The sequence below is a fragment of the Bombina bombina genome, chromosome 4 (assembly GCF_027579735.1).
Source record: "Bombina bombina isolate aBomBom1 chromosome 4, aBomBom1.pri, whole genome shotgun sequence".
Classification (NCBI taxonomy): Eukaryota; Metazoa; Chordata; class Amphibia; order Anura; family Bombinatoridae; genus Bombina; species Bombina bombina.
In genome coordinates, this window is record NC_069502.1 from 413,001,989 (window position 1) to 413,023,126 (window position 21,138).

Here is a 21,138-nt window from a genome sequence, read left to right on the forward strand (position 1 = left end):
TGCTCAGAGGTGCTTATTTACAGGTGTGCATTCACGGGTAGCCTATAGTTTTCAGCAAAATGGCTAGTATAAATGAGAGAGAGTGGGAATATGATATTAATGAGACGTTTGCCTTAGAAACTGATAAAGATGCAGTCGTCCCATCATCAGGGTCTATATTTTATGACTACAAATGACATAAAAACAATTTAATTAAACGATTAATTAAACAATTTAAACTTAAATGGGAGATAACCAGTTTACAAATATATATTGATAGTAAGATGGTACCTCAAGGTTTACATTTAAGACAAAAACCTGGCATGAATTTAAATAATCCTCTAACTGAAGATTCAAACAGAAATGGGAAAAGTGCCTCTCTGAATGTTCCTTTAATTTGATGCGATTGATCATCAATGAGACTCAATTGAAGTTAGATCTCTTAAGTGAAAAACTTAAGGAATCAGAGAGTGCACTTGATAAATGGTCCACTAATGCTGATTATAAAAAACTAAAAGATGAAATAATAGTTGAAACTAGAAAACTAAAGGAAGAAACAAAATCTAGAAAGAGAAGGAGATTTTTAAGAGATATTTTGGATTATAAGGAAGACAAAGTATATGAATATGCTACAAGATACACTTCTGAATCTTCTGAATCAGACAAATTTGGTGCAGAAAATCAGACCACTAGGGGAAGACACCAACGTAGGAGGAGGAATTTTTTGGACAGAGGGCCCCAAGGGACAAAAAAAAAAGAAAAACCAGAAGAGGGGGGGAGAAAACATAAGAAAGGTCAATGGGAGGAGAGGTGGGTACACATTACGCAGTTCCCAGAATGTGGAGAAACAGAACTGAATACGCTTAAAAAAGTAAACTTATCTGAAAAGTTTTTGGAATCCTCACATATCAACCTATTGAAAAAGGGCTTAACATTTTGTCACATAAATAAATTGGATAGATTTACAGCAACCAAAGACTTGCATATGTTTGCGAGAAGAGTAGTTTTAAAGAAACTATATTTAAATAAACCAGATATTACTAAGCTTGATATGCATGATAAAACAAGTTTAAATGACCTTGAATTGTTACTACAAGAGAGTGAAGGCAGTGACATCCAAAATTTAAGTTCCATTGGGTTTAGCACTTTAAAATTTAAATCTAATTATATGCCATCTCTTTCCATGGTTTCTAATGTATCAAATTTGGTCAAATTGGTTGAAAAGGCTATTAAATCTTTAGACAATAACTGGTTGTCTAAAACTAACCCCAGTGAGGATGAAATATGTGCCCTAAATGAACTAATGAATGATAATAATATAATAATAAAGCCCTCGGACAAGGGAGGAAATGTGGTGATTCTGAAAAAACAGGATTATGTGCGTGAATGTTTGAGACAGGCCTTTAAGGAAGGCACTATAAACAATGAGTACAGATATATGAAAAATGAATTTCCAGTGGTACCCACTTTCTAGACAATCCCAAAGTTACATAAAAACAAAACTCCCCCTCCCAGAAGGCCCATTGTATCCGGCATTAATGGCCTATGTGAAAACATTGGCAAATATGTTGACTGGTGCTTACGTCCACATCTATTGTCATTGCCATCTGTTGGCTCTCAACAAATGACAGATAATAATAAAATAAAAAAAAATGTCAAGGATACTAGAGATGTTTTAAAAAAACTTGTCAATATTAGTGTTACTTCAACAACATTATTGGTATCAATAGATGTGGAAGCTCTATATTTATGCATCCCACACACTTTAGGCTAAGAGGCAATAAAATAGTATTTAATGCAAAGAGGACAACAGTATGAGAAACATACTAACTTTGTACTGTTGCTGCTCCAATTTTTGTTGGAATATAATTATTTTACCTTTAACAAGAAACTTTACAGACAATTAATGGGTACGGCAATGGGGGCATGTTGTGCCCCCAATTATGCCTGTCTATACCTGGGTATGTGGGAGGCCCAAAATGTCATTGATATATCAGCAGATTATGGCCAAACAATTGATTTATGGATACGCTATATTGATGGTGCTCTCCTCCTATGGAATGGCACTGTAACAGATTTGCATAAATTTATGAAAATCCTTAATAATATTTGGAATTTAAAATTCACTTATGAATACAGTGAAAAAGAACTAACTTTCCTAGATCTGAAAATTATTAAAGAAGGGGATACAATAGTCACTGAATCATATAGAAAACCAACTGCAGCAAACACACTTTTGGAAGCTAGTAGTTATCACCCTAAGGGTCAAATTGAGTCTATTCCTGTGGGGCAGTTTCTAAGACATCATAGAATCTGCTCCACAGTTAAGGGATTCAAAATTCATGCTATGGATCAGACAAAAAGATTTAAAGCCAGGGGTTATCCTAATAAATGTATCAAAAAAGGCTATAAAAGAGCTAGGGATTCTGAGCATGATATTCTTCTTTATAAAGAAAAAGAACTGAAGAAACCTATTTTCAGATATATTTCAACATATAATGATAGATGGAAGGATATTAGAGCTATACTTGGAAAACATTGGGATTTGCTTACTATAGATCCAGACTTAAGAGATATAGTGGGTGAATTTCCTTCACTCACTGGTAAAAGAGCACCATCACTTAAAGGGACATTGAACCCAATTTTTTTCTTTCATGATTTAGATAGAGAATACCATTTAAAACAACTTTCTAATTTGCTTCATTCTCTTGATATTCTTTCCTGAAAAGCATATCTAGAAAGGCTCAGTAGCTTCTGATTGGTAGCTGCACATATATGCCTCATGTGATTGGCTCACCAGTGTGCATTGCTATTTCTTTAACAAAGGATATCTAAAGATTGCAGCAAATTAGATAATAGAAGTAAATTGGAATGTTGTTTAAAATTGTATTCTCTATCTGAATCGTGAAAGAAAAATTTTGGGTTTAATGGCCCTTTAAAGACAAACTAGTCGATAGTCACTTTGTGGACAACTGTACTAATGTGAATTGGTTAGCTAAGAAAAAGAAAGAAAATGGTTATTTTATATGTGGCAAGTATGTAATTTGTAAGTTTTATGATGAAAGGTAACAAAATTACCAACCTTGAAGGAAAACGTTTCAAAGTAAAGGGACATATTAACTGTAAAAGTAGTGGAGTAGTATATTTAGTAACCTGTAAATGTCCAAAGTTTTTTTATTGTGAAAACCTATAGAGAAATCCATGAAAGAATAAAAGAGCATAGGAGAGATATTTTAAACAAAAAGATAAACAGTAGTGGGGTGGCTAGACATCTTTTGAATATCATAATAGTGAGGATACAGATTTAAGAGGGATGGATTTAGAGTTAATAAACCTAATAACCAGAGGTGCTGATATTGACAATTTGCTCTTAAAAGCAGAGTGTAAATGGATATATAATTTAAACTCGCTTAAACCGGCTGGTTTAAATGAAGAAATTAATTATGCCCCTTTTTTTTACTTAATTATGTTCTCGCTATTCCCCTAAAAATGTTTACCATGTTTCTATTATTGAAGTTAAAGATTTCTTCTGGTTGTAGTGTGAAACAAATTCATTCTTTCAAATATTAAGAAATATATGATTACTAGGTTAAAGGGACACTGTACCCAAAATGTTTCTTTCGTGATTCAGATTGAGCATGGAATTTTAAGCAACTTTCTAATTTACTCCTATTATCAAATTTTCTTCATTCTCTTGGTATCTTTATTTGAAGTGCAAGAATGTAAGTTTAGATGCTGGCCCATTTTTGGTGAACAACCTGGGTTGTCCTTGCTGATGGATAAATTCATCCACCAATAAAAAAGTGCTGTCCAGAGTACTGAAACAAAAAAAAAAAGCTTAGATGCCTTCTTTTTCAAATAATGATAGCAAGAGAATGAAGAAAAATTGATAATAGGAGTAAATTAGAAAGTTTCTTAAAATTGCATGCTCTTTCTGAATTACAAAAGAAAAAATTTGGGTTCAGTGTCCCTTTAACTTTGAATGTAATTAGGTTTGCTTGTAAATATTTAGATAGTACAAGCTGTAAAATGACCCTCTTATTGATGGTAATGTTAATTTTCAAACGTAATACATAATGTATGTTTGCTTTAAATCCCACTATCTCTCTCTGTGCTTAATCAAATTACTTAAGGTTACATAAAATTAATTTGTATATAATCTGAATTTTTTGTTTTGATTTTGTGTGAGCACTTTTGACATATGAGCAATCCGATTGGTCCATTTCACCGTGCCTATCTACAGATGATATAAAGCCTGCCTGTATTTTCAATCAAATATGACGCTTGAGAAAGCCCTATACTAATAAGAAGGGGGAAACGCGCGTAGCGATTTAAGTCGCGCCCCTGTTTGGAAGGTGGCGTGTTACGCCTGTAAGTAGATAAGGAGCCTGCAAACCTTGACACCCTGATTGAAGTACAATGTGTGTCCATTTTCAGCATTGAAGTACTTTTGCAGCAAACAATGAGCTTTGTAACAAGCCGCATGAGTGGAGGACTTTTCAACCACATACCTTTGTGAATCCGGTGAGTGTTAAGACGGAGGGGCAGCTCTGGGAGGACCGTGGAACTGATCATAACTACTATATGGTCCGGTGAGCTGTGGGCTTCATATGCCTTTTGAACACAGTCATGAATGTTCACTCTAGGAGGAATTCTACTATCCGCTTTTATTACTGTGCTTTACTAACACCTGACGCAGGACTGTTATATCTGTGCACGTTTCAGTATTGTTGCTAAACACCATATCATGAAGGATTACCCTGCATAACTAATCAAGTTTTGCCTTGCTTTGCTTGACTAACGAACTGGCTTGCTAATTCATTTGAAAATTGCTGGACACATAAATGTAACCACTGTGTCAAATATATGTGGTATATTTCTGGAACTTTCATACAAGTAACCTTTAAAAGGGCCCACTATCTGTCTACTTTTTAGGATTGCTCACATTATGCCTTATTTCAGCAGTCTGTATAGTATCTTATGTTGCTGTAATTATGTTCAAATGATTATGCTCAATAAATGGTTTTCTGTTTTGCTGAGAATTTGGGCTCTTCGTGATTATATGCACACTAGTATCTTTTTTACTTTTTGCTCTATATATTAGTTTGTGTTGGATTAGTCCATCTAGATATCCTTTTCAATTTTTCAATAATTTATTTGCAGACTCCGTGCACTATGGTGACCTGACGTTATTTAAAGTTCAGGAATTCTTTTGCTTGAGGGCAACCTTTTGAGCTGGTACAAATTTTCAAATATATATATATATATATATATATATATACAGGGAGTGCAGAATTATTAGGCAAGTTGTATTTTTGAGGATTAATTTTATTATTGAACAACAACCATGTTCTCAATGAACCCAAAATACTCATTAATATCAAATCTGAATAGTTTTGGAAGTAGTTTTTAGTTTGTTTTTAGTTATAGCTATTTTAGGGGGATATCTGTGTGTGCAGGTGACTATTACTGTGCATAATTATTAGGCAACTTAACAAAAAACAAATATATACCCATTTCAATTATTTATTTTTACCAGTGAAACCAATATAACATCTCAACATTCACAAATATACATTTCTGACATTCAAAAACAAAACAAAAACAAATCAGTGACCAATATAGCCACCTTTCTTTGCAAGGACACTCAAAAGCCTGCCATCCATGGATTCTGTCAGTGTTTTGATCTGTTCACCATCAACATTGCATGCAGCAGCAACCACAGCCTCCCAGACACTGTTCAGAGAGGTGTACTGTTTTCCCTCCTTGTAAATCTCACATTTGATGATGGACCACAGGTTCTCAATGGGGTTCAGATCAGGTGAACAAGGAGGCCATGTCATTAGATTTTCTTCTTTTATACCCTATCTTGCCAGCCACGCTGTGGAGTACTTGGACGCGTGTGATGGAGCATTGTCCTGCATGAAAATCATGTTTTTCTTGAAGGATGCAGACTTCTTCCTGTACCACTGCTTGAAGAAGGTGTCTTCCAGAAACTGGCAGTAGGACTGGGAGTTGAGCTTGACTCCATCCTAAACCCGAAAAGGCCCCACAAGCTCATCTTTGATGATACCAGCCCAAACCAGTACTCCACCTCCACCTTGCTGGCGTCTGAGTCGGACTGGAGCTCTCTGCCCTTTACCAATCCAGCCACGGGCCCATCCATCTGGCCCATCAAGACTCACTCTCATTTCATCAGTCCATAAAACCTTAGAAAAATCAGTCTTGAGATATTTCTTGGCCTAGTCTTGACGTTTCAGCTTGTGTGTCTTGTTCAGTGGTGGTCGTCTTTCAGCCTTTCTTACCTTGGCCATGTCTCTGAGTATTGCACACCTTGTGCTTTTGGGCACTCCAGTGATGTTGCAGCTCTGAAATATGGCCAAACTGGTGGCAAGTGGCATCTTGGCAGCTGCACGCTTGACTTTTCTCAGTTCATGGGCAGTTATTTTGCGCCTTGGTTTTTCCACACGCTTCTTGCGACCCTGTGACTATTTTGAATGAAACGCTTGATTGTTCGATGATCACGCTTCAGAAGCTTTGCAATTTTAAGAGTGCTGCATCCCTCTGCAAGATATCTCACTATTTTTGACTTTTCTGAGCCTGTCAAGTCCTTCTTTTGACCCATTTTGCCAAAGGAAAGGAAGTTGCCTAATAATTATGCACACCTGATATAGGGTATTGATGTCATTAGACCACACCCCTTCTCATTACAGAGATGCACATCACCTAATATGCTTAATTGGTATTAGGCTTTCGAGCCTATACAGCTTGGAGTAAGACAACATGCATAAAGAGGATGATGTGGTCAAAATACTCATTTGCCTAATAATTCTGCACTCCCTGTATATATATATATATATACATACACACACTTTTGAGCCCTTCCCATTTAAACACCCTATCTTTTTTATCTTATATTCTTTAAACCATTTTTTTATGTAAATGTGTTTTTTTTTTATTAAAAATGTGTATATGTGAGTGTAATACTTTATGTTAATATGTTTTATATGCCTTTTGTTTTTAAACCCTTATTCTTTACTTCAGGTCTCAGTTTCTGATATTTCTTCTAGCGCCATTCTGACTTTTGCTGGAGGGCATCCCTTAACTTTAAACTTGTAATATCAGCACTATTTAGTGTGATAAAGTAATGGGTGTGCTAGAGCAATGTCGATTGCACTAAACCTTCTCTGCGAAATCTATTGTGCCGTGGACCGAGGTCCAGCGATACTGCCTGTCGCATTTGGTGCTAGCATTAGCAAATCACTTATAATCTGGGCCATAGTTTATGAAAACTAATATAAAAATTACATGCTCTAACAAATTAGAGCTTTTTTTTTTTTACATAAGAATGTCCCTTGAATAATATAAAGTCTGTTGAGCCATTAGAGGCACTGACACAGGACCAATTTAAATGTTCTACACTTTTAACCATGTTTAGTTCTTAATAGGTTCTGCCCACCTACAAACAAGATGGAGTTTAAATGCAGATTACAGGCAGATTCAAGGGTCTTTCACACAATAAAAGGACTGTCTAGTCCAAAATAAACTTTCATGATTCAGATAGGGCATGTCATTTTAAACTTTTAAATTTTTCCAATTTATTTTTAGCACCAATTTTGCTTTGTTCTCTTGGTATTCTTAGTTGAAAATTTCTAAGGCCTTGAAGGCCACCTCTTCTCTCAGGGCATTGTGACAGTTTTCACCACTAGAGGGTGTTAGTTCATGTGTGTCATATAGATAACACTGTGCTCACACACGTGGAGTTTAGGTGAGCCAGCTCTGATTTGGCTAACATGCATGTCTGTCAAAAGAACTGCAATAAGTGGGCAGTTTGCATAGGCTTAGATACAAGGTAATCACAGAGGTAAAATGTTTATATAACTGTGTTGGTTATGCAAAACTAGGGAATGGGTAATAAAGGGATTATCTATCTTTTTTAAACAATACAAATTCTGGTGTAGACTGTCCCTTTAATGTATGTTAAAGCGACAGAAAACCCAAAAATGTTCCATGATTCAGATAGAGCATACCATTTTAAACAACTTTCCAATTCATTTCTGTTATCTCATTTGCTTTGTCCTCTATGTTTACTTTATTGAAAAAGCCTAGGTAGGCTCAAGAGCTAGGATGTAGCTGCTTATTGGTGGCTGCACATATATACCTCTTATTATTGTCTTACCAATATGTTCAGCTAGCTCCCAGTAGTGCTTTGATGCTCCTTCAATAAAGGATACCAAGAGAATGAAGCAAAAGTGATAATTGAAGTCATTTGGGAAGTTGTTTAAATGTACATGCTCTATCTGAATCCTGAAATAAAAAAAAATGAGTTTCATATCCCTTTAAGTTATAAAGCAAGATACTGTATTTTATTTTAAAAACCACCATGCATGTTCAATTTACAATATAATCTCTTGTGCTCCTTCAGAGCTTCAGCAAACAAATGAGAAGCTTCTAGTTAAATGAGAACAATTACATGTCAGACAATTAGGAATTTTGAGTATTAAGACTCAAAGCTATTTTTAGTGAAGAAACAAGCAAGGCAAACAATTCTTGATGCAATCTTTACTCTGTTTTTTATTTACTTTGAGCTGTTCTTAGCAAAGCTTTCCATAATCCAAAACAATTAGGTTGACCTTTGCGTATTTATTAAATGGATACTTTGTATTCCTCACTTTATTCAGAATAACATAGATAAGCAATAACTCTAATATAAACTGAAATGCATGACATTTTTTTGTTTCTTTCATACAGGTAGTGAGAGTCCGTGATCTGTTACATATGGGAATTACTTCTCTACCACCAGGAGGAGGCAAAGTTTCCCAAACCCCAAGAGCACTATAAAACCCCTCCCACCTCACACATATCTTAGTCTTAGGTATAGTCAATCATGTGAGTTAAAAAGGAATAAGAGCCAAAAAAGGAGCAGGGAAATAAAATGTGCACAAAACAAATCAACCCCAAGAAAACAACAAAGGGTGGGGGCTTGTGGACTCTCACCACCATGAAAGAAATTAATTTATCAGGTAAGCATAAATTATGTCTCCGCTGGAGGTGATTGAAGAATGAAGATGTGCATGTATTCTTCAGTGACATGGGTTTTCAGTTTGAGGCCCGGTTCCCCTCAGAGTACAGTGCTTGTCAGAGGGATGTATTTGGGGTATGGTTTATGATATGATGGTTTCGCCTCATGGGAAATCCTTCATAGGCCCTCTGTAATCGGTTGCAGGGATATGTCTTATGCCTTCATTGACAGATCTTCATTATACTCCTATTCCATTACCTCTGCTGATATGTTTCAGTACTGGTTTGGCTGTCTGCTACTTGTTTGATAGTGGACGAGTGTCTATGGGTAAGTATGTTTTATTTTTTATATAGACACTTTTATAGCTTTGTTAAATTGTTAAAAGTTTATATATGTATGTATATGTGGCCCTGGGACAGATACTCACTATTTCCCTTATTTTGCACTAACATTTTTTGGCCTGCTTTATTTTTGTGGCCAGATTCCCAATGTAGATTTGCGCTTGTCGGGTTATTACGCGTTATTCTACTTACAAGTTCCTTAGCGTTACAGGTTAGTTAGTGCACTGGATTTTTATGTCTGTCGAGTTAGCGCACGTAGGCAAATTTTAGTACACACATCAGGTTAGCACACAGCACATTGTTGTATGCACAACGCGTTAGCGCACATTTCTCGGTTATGCACGCATTGGGATGTTGGTGGGACAGTTACTGCTTAGCTTAGGCTGAGCATGCATTAAGTGCTTATTGTTTTTTTAAAGATGCTTAGGTGAGGGTATAGGTTTTCCTATACCCTTTCTTTACATTTAACTTATTTCCTGCTAACACATTGTTTTGCTGTAAGAGAATACTCACTATGACAGCCATATTATGAATTTGTAAAATCATCTGTTAGATAGCTGAAATCTGTAGAGTTCTATGTTTTTTATTTACTTTAAAGGGTCAGTGTAGCATATTTATTTGGTCCCTGGGAGGTATAAACCAAGCAACAAATGTTCAATGATATCAGAACCATAAATACTGTAGCTGATCAACATATCTAACATTGAATTCTTAAAGGGACAGTCTACACCAGAATATTTGTTTTAATAGGTAGAAAATCCCTTAATTACTCATTCCCTAGTTTTGCATAACCAGCACAGTTATATTAATACATTTATTACCTCTTGTATCTAAGCCTCTGCAAACTGCCCCTTATTTCAGTTCTTTTTACAGACTTGCATTTTAGCCAATCAGTGCTGGCTCCTAGGAACTCCACGTGCGTGAGCACAGTGTTATCTATATAAAACACATGAACTAACACTCTCTAGTGGTGAAAACATTTCCAAATGCCCTGAGCTAAGAGGTGGCCTTTAAGGGTTTAGAGATTAGCATATGAACCTCCTAGATTTAGCTTTCAACTAAGAATTGAAAAATTGTTTAAAATGACATGCCCTATCTGAATAATGAAATTTTGTTTTGGACTAGCCTGTCCCTTTAAGTTAGCATACAAAATTGTAGAGCAAAGAATCATGTATTGAAAAATAAATTGTAGTTGATACCTATATATTAATGAATAAATGTACAGAATAAGATCAATGTGACATATCTGCATATATGAGGTGTTATATATACATTATCATAATAAGGATTTCCCTCCCAAGCACATTAAAGGGACATTAAACACTTTGAGATGGTAATATAAAATGATTAATTGTATATATAAAAAAACCTCTGCAATATGCTTTAATTATTTTGTCCCCTTTTCCTTACATTCAAATCTGAAATTGTGAGCTTTTCAGTTGCCGTTAGAAATGGAAGTGCAGAACACTGTTATATTCCACACTGCCATTGGCTGCACACTCTATTGATCTATTTATAACTGTCTCTAATTGGCAACAGCATAGAAGGTAACCTAAGTTACAACATGGCAGCTCCCATTGTTTTATAGACACCAAAACTTTACACTTATTTTTTTTGTCAACATTTAAACAGCTAATGACACTTGATCATGCATCTACATGTTATTCTCAGACAAATCTTTTCTTTGAATGCATCATTCTATTTAGCATATATTTACGCCTAGATTACGAGTTTTTTCGGTAAGGCTGTGCGGTGTTAACGAGCATTTTATGCTCACCGCTCACTTAAGACAACGCTGGTATTACAGGTTTTTACAAACCCGGCGTTAGCCGCAAAAAAGTGAGCGGAGAGCAAAATTTAGCTCCACATCTCACCTCAATACCAGCTTGTGCTTATGTTAGCGGTAAGCAGGTAAAACATGCTCGTGGACGATTTCCCCATAGAGATCAATGGGGCTGAGCCGGCTGAAAAAAAGTCCCAACACCTGCAAAAAAGTAGCGTAAAGCTCCTAACGCAGCTCATTGATTCCTATGGGGAAATACTTTTTATGTCTACACCTAACACCCTAACATGAACCCCGAGTCTAAACACCACTAATCTTACACTTATTAACCCCTAATCTGCCGCCCCCGACATCGCCGCAACCTACTTTATATTTTTAACCCCTAATCTGCCGCTCCGGACTCCGCCGCCACCTACATTATACTTATAAACCCTTAATCTGCTGCCCCCAACATCGCCGACACCTACATTATATTTATTAACCCCTAATCTGCCACCCCCAATGTCACCGCAACCTAACTACACTTATTAACCCTAATCTGCCGCCCCCAATGTAGCCGCCTCTGAAATAAAGTTATTAACCCCTAAACCTAAGTCTAACCCTAACACCCCCCATAACTTAAATATAATTTAAATAAATATAAATAAATATTACTATCATTAACCAAATTATTCCTATTTAAAACTAAATACTTACCTATAAAATAAACCCTAAACTAGATACAATATAACTAATAGTTGCATTGTATCTAGCTTAGGGTTTATTTTTATTTTACAGGCAACTTTGTATTTATTTTAACTAGGTACAATAGTTATTAAATAGTTATTAACTATTTAATAACTACCTAGTTAATATAAAGACAAATTTACCTGTAAAATAAATCCTAACCTAAGTTAAAATTACACCTAACACTACACTATAATTAAAAGAATTACCGAAACTAAATACAATAGAAAAAAAGGGCCTTTTGCGGGGCATTGCCCCAAAGTAATCAGCTCTTTTACCTGTAACAAAAAATACAATACCCCCGAAACATTAAAACCCACCACCCACACAGCCAACCCTACTCTAAATCCCACCCAATCCCCCCTTAATAAAACCTAACACTAACCCCTTGAAGATCACCCTACCTTGAGAAGTCTTCACCCAGCCGGGCCGAAGTCCTCAACGAAGCTGGGCGAAGTGGTCCTCCAGATGGGCAGAAGTCTTCATACAGACGGCATCTTCTATCTTCATCCATCCGGCGTGGAGCGGCTCCATCTTCAAGACATCCGACGCGGAGCATCCTCTTCCAACGAAGTCCAACTGAAGAATGAAGGTTCCTTTAAATGATGTCATCCAAGATGGCGTCCCTTGAAATCCGATTGGAATTAAGGTAGGAAAAATCCTATTGGCTGATCAATTGGATCAGCCAATAGAATGCAAGCTCAATCCTATTGGCTGATTGGATCAGCCAATAGGATTGAATTTCAATCCTATTGGATGATTGCATCAGCCAATAGGATTTTTTCTACCTTAAAGGGGCACTGTACCCAAAATTTTTCTTTCATGATTCAGATTGAGCATGAAATTTTAAGCAACTTTCTAATTTACTTCTATTAGCAATTTTTCTTCGTTCTCTTGCTATCATTATTTGAAAAAGGCATTTTTTTGGTTTCAGTACTCTGGACAGCACTTTTTTATTGGTGGATGAATTTATCCACCAATCAGCAAGGACAACCCAGGTTGTTCACCAAAAATGGGCCGGCATCTAAACTTACATTCTTGCATTTCAAATAAATATACCAAGAGAATGAAGAAAATTTGATAATAGGAGTAAATTAGAAAGTTGCTTAAAATTTCATGCTCAATCTGACTCACGAAAGAAATTTTTTGGGTACGGTGTCCCTTTAATTCCGATTGGCTGATAGAATTCTAGAATTCTAGCGGAATTCAAGGGACGCCATCTTGGATGACGTCATTTAAAGGAACCTTCATTCTTCAGTTGGACTTCGTTGGAATAGGATGCTCCACGTCTGATGTCTTGAAGATGGAGCCGCTCCACGCCGGATGGATGAAGATAGAAGATGCCGTCTGGATGAAGACTTCTGCCCGTCTGGAGGACTTCTTCTGGCTGGCTTCGATGAAGACTTCTGCCCATCTGGAGGACCACTTCGCTCGGCTTCGTTGAGGACTTTGGCCCGGCTGGGTGAAGACTTAGGTTTTATAAGGGGGAATTGGGTGGGTTTTAGAGTAGGGTGGGGTGTGTGGGTGGTGGGTTTTAATGTTGGGGGTATTGTAATTTTTTTTTACAGGTAATAGAACTGATTACTTTGGGGCAATGCCCCGCAAAAGGCCCTTATAAGGGCTATTTGTTATTTAGTATAGGGTAGGGATTTTTATTATTTTGGGGGGCTTTTTTATTTTATTAGGGGGATTAGATTAGGTGTAATTAGTTTAAATAACTTGTAATTATTTTATTATTTTCTGTTATTTAGTGGGGGGGGGGGGGGGTTCCGTACTTTAGATAATTTTTTTCAATTGTATTTAATTGTAGTTAGTTTAGGTAATTAATTGAATTATAGTGTAGTGTTAGGTGTAATTGTAACTTAGGTTAGGATTTATTTTACAGGTATATTTGTATTTATTTTAGCTAGGTAGCTATTAAATAGTTAATAACTATTTAGTAATATTTGTACCTAGTTAAAATAAATACAAAGTTGCCTGTAAAATAAAAATAAATCCTAAAATAGCTACAATGTAACTAATAGTTATATTGTAGCTATCTTAGGGTTTATTTTATAGGTAAGTATTTAGTTTTAAATAGGAATAATTTAGTGAATGATAGTAATTTTATTTAGATTTATTTAAATTATATTTAAGTTAGGGGGTGTTAGGGTTAGACTTAGATTTAGGGCTTAATACATTTAATATAGTTGCAGCGACGTTGGGGGCGGCAGATTAGGGGTTAATGAATGTAGGTAGGTGTCGGTGATGTTAGGGATGGCAGATTAAGAGTTAATAAAATTAAACTAGTGTTTGCGATGCGGGAGTGCGGCGGTTTAGGGGTTAATATATATGTTATAGTGGCGGCGATGTCCGGTTTGGCAGATTAGGGGTTACATTTTTTTTCACTTTTTCGGCCAGACTCGAAAATACCGCAAATCCACTTACGTCAATTGCGTATCCTATTTTTTCAATGGGACTTGCATAGCGCCGGTATTACGAGTCTTCCAAAAAGTGAGCGGTAGACCCTCTCCTGTTAACACTGGTAACGCATTTTAAAGTCAGTAGTTAAGAGTTTTATGGTCTAACGCCGTAGCATAAAACTCTTAACTAAAGTGCTAAAAAGTTCACTAACACCCATAAACTACCTATTAACCCCTAAACTGAGCCCCCCCCCCCACATCGCAAACATTAAAATAACATTTTTAACCCCTAATCTGCCGAACCGGACATCGCCGCCACTATAATATATTAACCCCTAAACCGCCGCACTCCCGCCTCGCAAATACTAGTTAAATTTTATTAACCCCTAATCTGCCATCCCTAACATCGCCGACACCTACCTATATTTATTAACCCCTAATCTGCTGCCCCCAACGTCGCCGCCACTATATTAAATTTATTAACCCCTAAATCTAAGTCTAACCCTAACACCCCCCTAACTTAAATATAATTTAAATAAATCTAAATAAAATAACTACAATTAACTAAATTATACCTATTTAAAACTAAATACTTACCTATAAAATAAAGCCCAAGATAGCTACAATATAACTAATAGTTACATTGTAGCTAGCTTAGGATTTATTTTTATTTTACAGGCAACTTTGTATTTATTTTAACTAGGTACAATAGTTATTAAATAGTTACCTAGTTAAAATAAAGACAAATTTACCTGTAAAATAAAACCTAAGTTACAATTACACCTAACACTACACTATAATTAAATTAATTCCTTAAATTAACTACAATTAAATACAATTATCTAAAGTACGAAACCCCCCCACTAAATTACAGAAAATAATAAACTAATTACACCTAATCTAATCCCCCTAATAAAATAAAAAGCCCCCAAAATAATAAAAATCCCTACCCTAAACTTGTAATTATTTTATTTAAATTATTAGATTAGGCGTAATTAGTTTAAAAAACTTGTAATTATTTTATTATTTTCTGTAATTTAGTGGGGGTTTTTTCCGTACTTTAGATAATTGTATTTAATTGTAGTTAATTTAGGGAATTAATTTAATTATAGTGTAGCGTTAGGTGTAATTGTAACTTAGGTTAGGTTTTATTTTACAGGTAAAATTGTCTTTAACTAGGTAGCTATTAAATAGTTAATAACTATTTAATAACTATTCTACCTAGTTAAAATAAATACAAAGTTGCCTGTAAAATAAAAATAAATCCTAAGCTAGCTACAATGTAACTATTAGTTATATTGTAGCTAGCTTAGGGTTTATTTTATAGGTAAGTATTTAGTTTTAAATAGGAATAATTTAGTTAATGATAGTAATATTTATTTAAATTCATGTAAATTCTATTTAAGATAGGGGGGGTTAGGGTTAGACTTAGGTTTAGGGGTTAAGAACTTTAATATAGTGGTGGCGACATTGGGGGCAGCAGATTAGGGGTTAATAAGTGTAGGTAGGTGGCGGCGACATTGGGGGCGGCAGATTAGGGGTTAATAAATAAAATGTAGGTGTCGGCGATGTTGGGGGCCGCAGATTAGGGGTTCATAAGTATAATGTTAGGGTGTTAGGTGTAGACAACTTTTATTCCCCCTTAGGAATCAATGGGGCTGTGTTAGGAACTGAACGCTGCTTTTTTGCAGGTGTTAGGTTTTTTTTCAGCCGGCTCTGCCCTATTGATTCCTATGGGGAATTTGTGCACGAGCACGTTTAGCCAGCTCACCGCTAACGTAAGCAGCGTTGGTATTGAGGTGAGATGTGGAGCAAAATTTTGCCCTCAACTCACTTTTCTGCGGCTAATGCCGGGTTTGTAAAAACCTGTAATACCAGCACTGTCTGTAAGTGAGCGGTGAGCATAAACTGCTCGTTAGCACCACACAGCATTACCAACAAAACTCATAATCTAGCCGATAGTTTTTTTATTTTGGTGTAGTTGTGTGCTGGAAACAAGATTAACAGTACAGGATATCTTGCAAAAAAATGTGTCTGGGTCTGTTCATGATAGTGAGTTTTGAAACATTTCTCACACTATAAAATGTGTTTTGGAAAAAGTTTGTCTAACATTAAAACTTATTGCACCTTTTTAGAAAATATGTTTTACAGTGTAAGAAATGTTCCAAAACTCACTATTGTGACAATGAAATAATTGATATCCAATAAATTAATATCCTGTCCTGTTAATTTTGTTTTTAGACCTACAACACCCCAAAAAAAGGTTTTTTCTTTTTTTTACAATAACAAAACTTAGAAAAATGTATAATGAACAGTTTTGCAGTATAATGCATATAATATACAAATTGATAGAGCATGAGGTAATGAGGTAAATGTATGTGTTTAACCCTGGCAAAAATGTTAAATACATGGTTAAAGTTCCGCTCACACCCAGCTGCACCACTAGTGCTGCTGATTGGATCAACCTGTGCTCTGAGCCAGCAGGTCTTTGCAGGGGTTAGGCACATAGCTTTGCTAAATTGCTAATGATTTAATAACATAATCTAACAAATTAGCGCATGTAATTTTATTACTAGAATGGTCCTTTTTTGTTACCAAATTACAACACTAATTATTGTACTTTCAAAAATATCTGTGATAAATCTAGACTATTGTATATTAAAGAGACAGTGTACTTTAATTTTTTTCCACTTTTAGGGCCAGATTACAAGTGCCCATGGTAAATCCCATGTACCAGAGAAGGGTTAGCAGGGCCAACAATGCTCTAGCGCAACCTATACTTCCATTTCACATCAAGAACATTCTTTCAACAACAAATATATAAATTAAATAAGCAGTCCTAGACTGGTAAAACAATTAGTAGCATGTATAGGTACATACTTAAAGGGCCAGTAAACCCACAAAATATGTGCAGAATTATTTAACATCATTTTAGCACAAACTTTGTACCTTAAAAGATTTCAGTGAAAAAGTGCTACGAAATTTACTTTCACAGTATGCCGCTCCTGGCTCTACTGAGCGGGTCTGTTTGTTTTTCCTAAGCCATCGGGCACGCTGTCTATTCACAGTCGGCCCTATCGCTCCATTAAACTCAATGTAACTCGCTCCTGCTACCAGACCAGAGTGGGATCGAGTTACATTGAGTTTAATGGCGCGATCGGGCTGGCTGTGAATAGACAGCGTGCCCGATGCGCTTAGGGGAAACAGACCCGCTCAGTAGAGCCAGGAGCGACGAACAGTGAAAGTAAATTTCGTAGCATTTTTTCACTTTAATCTTTTAAGGTACAAAGTTTGCGCTAAGCTGATGTTATATAATTCTGCACTATGTGCAGAATTATAGAACATTATTTTGTGGGTTTACTGGCCCTTTAAGTTAAATAATGATATGGTCATGGTTAGATTAAGTGACATTAAAAAGGAAAACAAAATGAAGCAAACAAGTTTTATATTACATTTTTTGGGGGATTAATATGTCTTAAATAACTATGAACCACTATCAAAATGTTCTATTCTGATCTCAAGTAGAAAGACATTTGTATGTAAAACAAGTGAAATAGAACATTCAAAAATTTCAGTATAACTCAAGACTTCTTCAGTTGGATTTTATTTCATGTTTCTAACATATTTTATGCCTTATCTATATGCACATGAGTGTGATAATTTGTTATAATTCTTTTGTTTCTCTGATAGGATGAATTTAAAGAACATAACTGGAAGAAGGTGATGTGGTTACAGTTAACTGAGTCTGAATTCAACTCCTACAGTGCTGTAACATTAGATACAAAGTCTGTCATTGACAAAGCAATTTTAAGGCCACAGTTAAAGGTATGTTAGAGAGGCAGAAACATGAGTTTACTTGTATGGAATGTATGTAATGCACTGATTATTTTTTGTGTAATTGTGGTCTATAGTTTAGTGGTTAAAGGGAAATAAAAGCGCATAATGTATTATCTCTATTTGCTTGTCTACAATTCAGTATTCAAAGGGACATCGACCTATTTAAATGGTTCACAACCTTACCAGGAACAAGTCACACTTCAAAAAGACAAAATTTAAAAAGCTCCTCAACTTGCTTTTATAGATTATTATGGTTATAAAGACTTTTTTTTATCATTGTTATAGTCTTACTAGAGAGGTATGCAACATGAATGCATGCATATGTGTGTGTATGTATGTATGTATATATATATATATATATATATATATTTGTGTGTGCGTATGTATGTATGTATGTATGTATATATATATATATATATATATATATATATATATATATATATATATATATATATATATATATATAATTTGTGTGTGCGTATGTATGTATATATATATATATATATTTGTGTGTGCGTATGTATGTATATATATATATATATATATTTGTGTGTGCGTATGTATGTATGTATGTATATATATATATATATATATATATATATATATATATATATACATATATATATATATATATATATATATTTGTGTGTGCGTATGTATGTATGTATGTATATATTGGACAAAAAGATTTTTGGAAAGTGGTTACTGTGAAAGAAACGCAGGCACCACTGGAAGGCGCTAAATATATCAATACAATAGTGAAGCTGCTGTATGTTTGCAGATAAAGACTGACAGGGTGAACCCTCAAACCTGCCTGTCCGTGTAATGGTATATTTAAGACAAGATTAATGCATACTTCACAGCGCTAAACCTAATCCAAGTGTAAGATATATGATCCTATGAATGGTTAGAAATTTATAATATATATGTACACATACAGATCCTATATAAAAAGTATATGGAAATACCTAAATGGATGCTTATATACTATCTATGCGATCAGAACTGCATAAACACAAAGTATACAATTGAATTGATAATAATAACAATGATAATGAGAGAAAAATCAATAGGGGACAATAATAGCAGCACAAAATTCAATATCTTATCAACACTCTATTTTCAATATACAGGAATTCAAATGTTTAAAATCTATAAATTGAGGTAACAATTATGTTAAAAATATTAATCGTAGTTCTTGTAATTTTGTCCAATATCCAAAGTGATTCAGGTAGACATATAAAACAATGTATCCAGCAATGGGCTTTGTATCCTACTTACATCCGGGCACCTCAATCGTATGAGGTAAGTGTATAGCACTTTGTAAAAGCCACACCAGGACTGTTTCCGAATTTCGCCTTCTCAGTATTTCCAGGCTTTCAATCCAACATGGAGCCCAGGACTCTCTCCTTGGAGTTTGAATGTATCCGGGGTCTTTTCCACTCTTTAACAGAGTGGATATATATATATATATATATATATATATATATATATATATATATATATATACACATATATATGCACATACACATATACTGCGTGTGTGTATGTATATGTGTATATATATATATATATATATATATATATATATATATATATATATATATATATATATATATATATATATATATATATATATATATATATATATATATACACACATACATATATGTAGACATACATATATAAATACATATAGTGTAGATTCTAGTCCGTGGCACATATATGTTTTGCACTAATTGGTCTTGGTTTAGACTCCCCCAAAACCTGCCTCTGGGTTTTTTAGTTTAGGATGAGGTGGTAAAAATATATTTTCTTAAGTAAAATGGCAGGAGGTGAATATCATCTGAGGTAAATGAAAGCAGCTTAGTCCATTCAGCACATTATCCTCATTTTTTCCTCCCTTACTAAATTATTTCCCAAATCCCAGCACCTGTGTCCCCTTTAAAGAAAAGTCAGCATCTGTGGGGTCTGGAGGTTTTGGGTACACCGGAGACTCAGAGGGCTGAGCTCCCCACACACTGGAACTGTACAGTGAGAAGAGAGGAGGAGTTGGCAGGCAGGGCTGAGGGTGGGCAGAGGGGTCTGAGGGAGACATTCAGTAGGAGATAAAAAGCAGTAGGCTACTGGGTGGGCATACAGGGGAGGGAGGCCCAATTCAGCAGAAGAGAAAGAGCAGCAGGACCTTGATTTAGTGAACATGAGAAAGTTTGAGGTCCTACAGCATTAAAAGAGCAGGGGATCCCTTCAATGGGTATTTAAAGTTGAAAACAGACCTGGGTGTGACTCTGGATTTTCAATTGCAACACACTTCAATTTATATGTTGGCACACCAGTCTGCCACAGCACATTGGGTGAAAAACATGGCTCTATTATGTTACAGCATTATAATGTTTAACAAATTATTTTATCTTATAATGACAGATTCAGATCATATAGGTATTGTTTACTTAATTATGCAAAACAGAAAGAGAAGCAGTCTGCCAGGAACGAACAGCAGCATCAATAGCTTGTTCTATGGCCTGGTTGCCACCTCGGAGTGCCCAATTGTGCTTTTTACAGAGGAAAACTTTCCTGTAGTATATCAGTCTTATCCCGCCAACATGGTCAGTCCAGCCCCAAATTACCAGGCAATTCTCCTCTGAACAAGGAACATGACAACCCCAGATGATCGTTTCGGCCTCCTTTGGGCCTCGTCAGTGAGATGCAGCCATATCCCTCTAAGCACATTGGGCAAGGAGTCCACGTCTGGTTTCCCCCATCACCCTTAGGGAGACTATCCCCAGGGTCTTATTTACATATGCAAAACAGAAAGAGAAGCAGTCTGCCAGGAACGAACATCTATGGGTGAGGGGGGAAACCAGACGTGGACTCCTTGCCTGGTATTTTGGGGCTGGACTAACCTTACTTGGCGGGATCAGACTGATATACTACAGGAAAGTTTTCCTCTGTGAAAAGCACACTGGTCTAAATGATGCTGCTTCTGGGTGGTAAATCGCCATAGAACTAGCTTATGAGCTGTTGTTTGTTCCTGGTAGAGCGCTTCTC

At 35.6% G+C, this 21,138-nt stretch overlaps 1 protein-coding gene across 2 annotated transcripts in view; it reads left to right on the forward strand.

The window, feature by feature from the left end:
* Positions 1-21,138, forward strand: part of LOC128656359 (probable cation-transporting ATPase 13A4) — a 355,156-nt gene that overhangs the window by 108,608 nt on the left and 225,410 nt on the right. For both annotated transcript variants that reach the window (XM_053710219.1, XM_053710218.1), the window contains exon 3: positions 17,944-18,078. In XM_053710219.1, the coding sequence (XP_053566194.1) occupies positions 17,944-18,078 (135 nt within the window). The remainder of the gene's footprint in view (positions 1-17,943; positions 18,079-21,138) is intronic.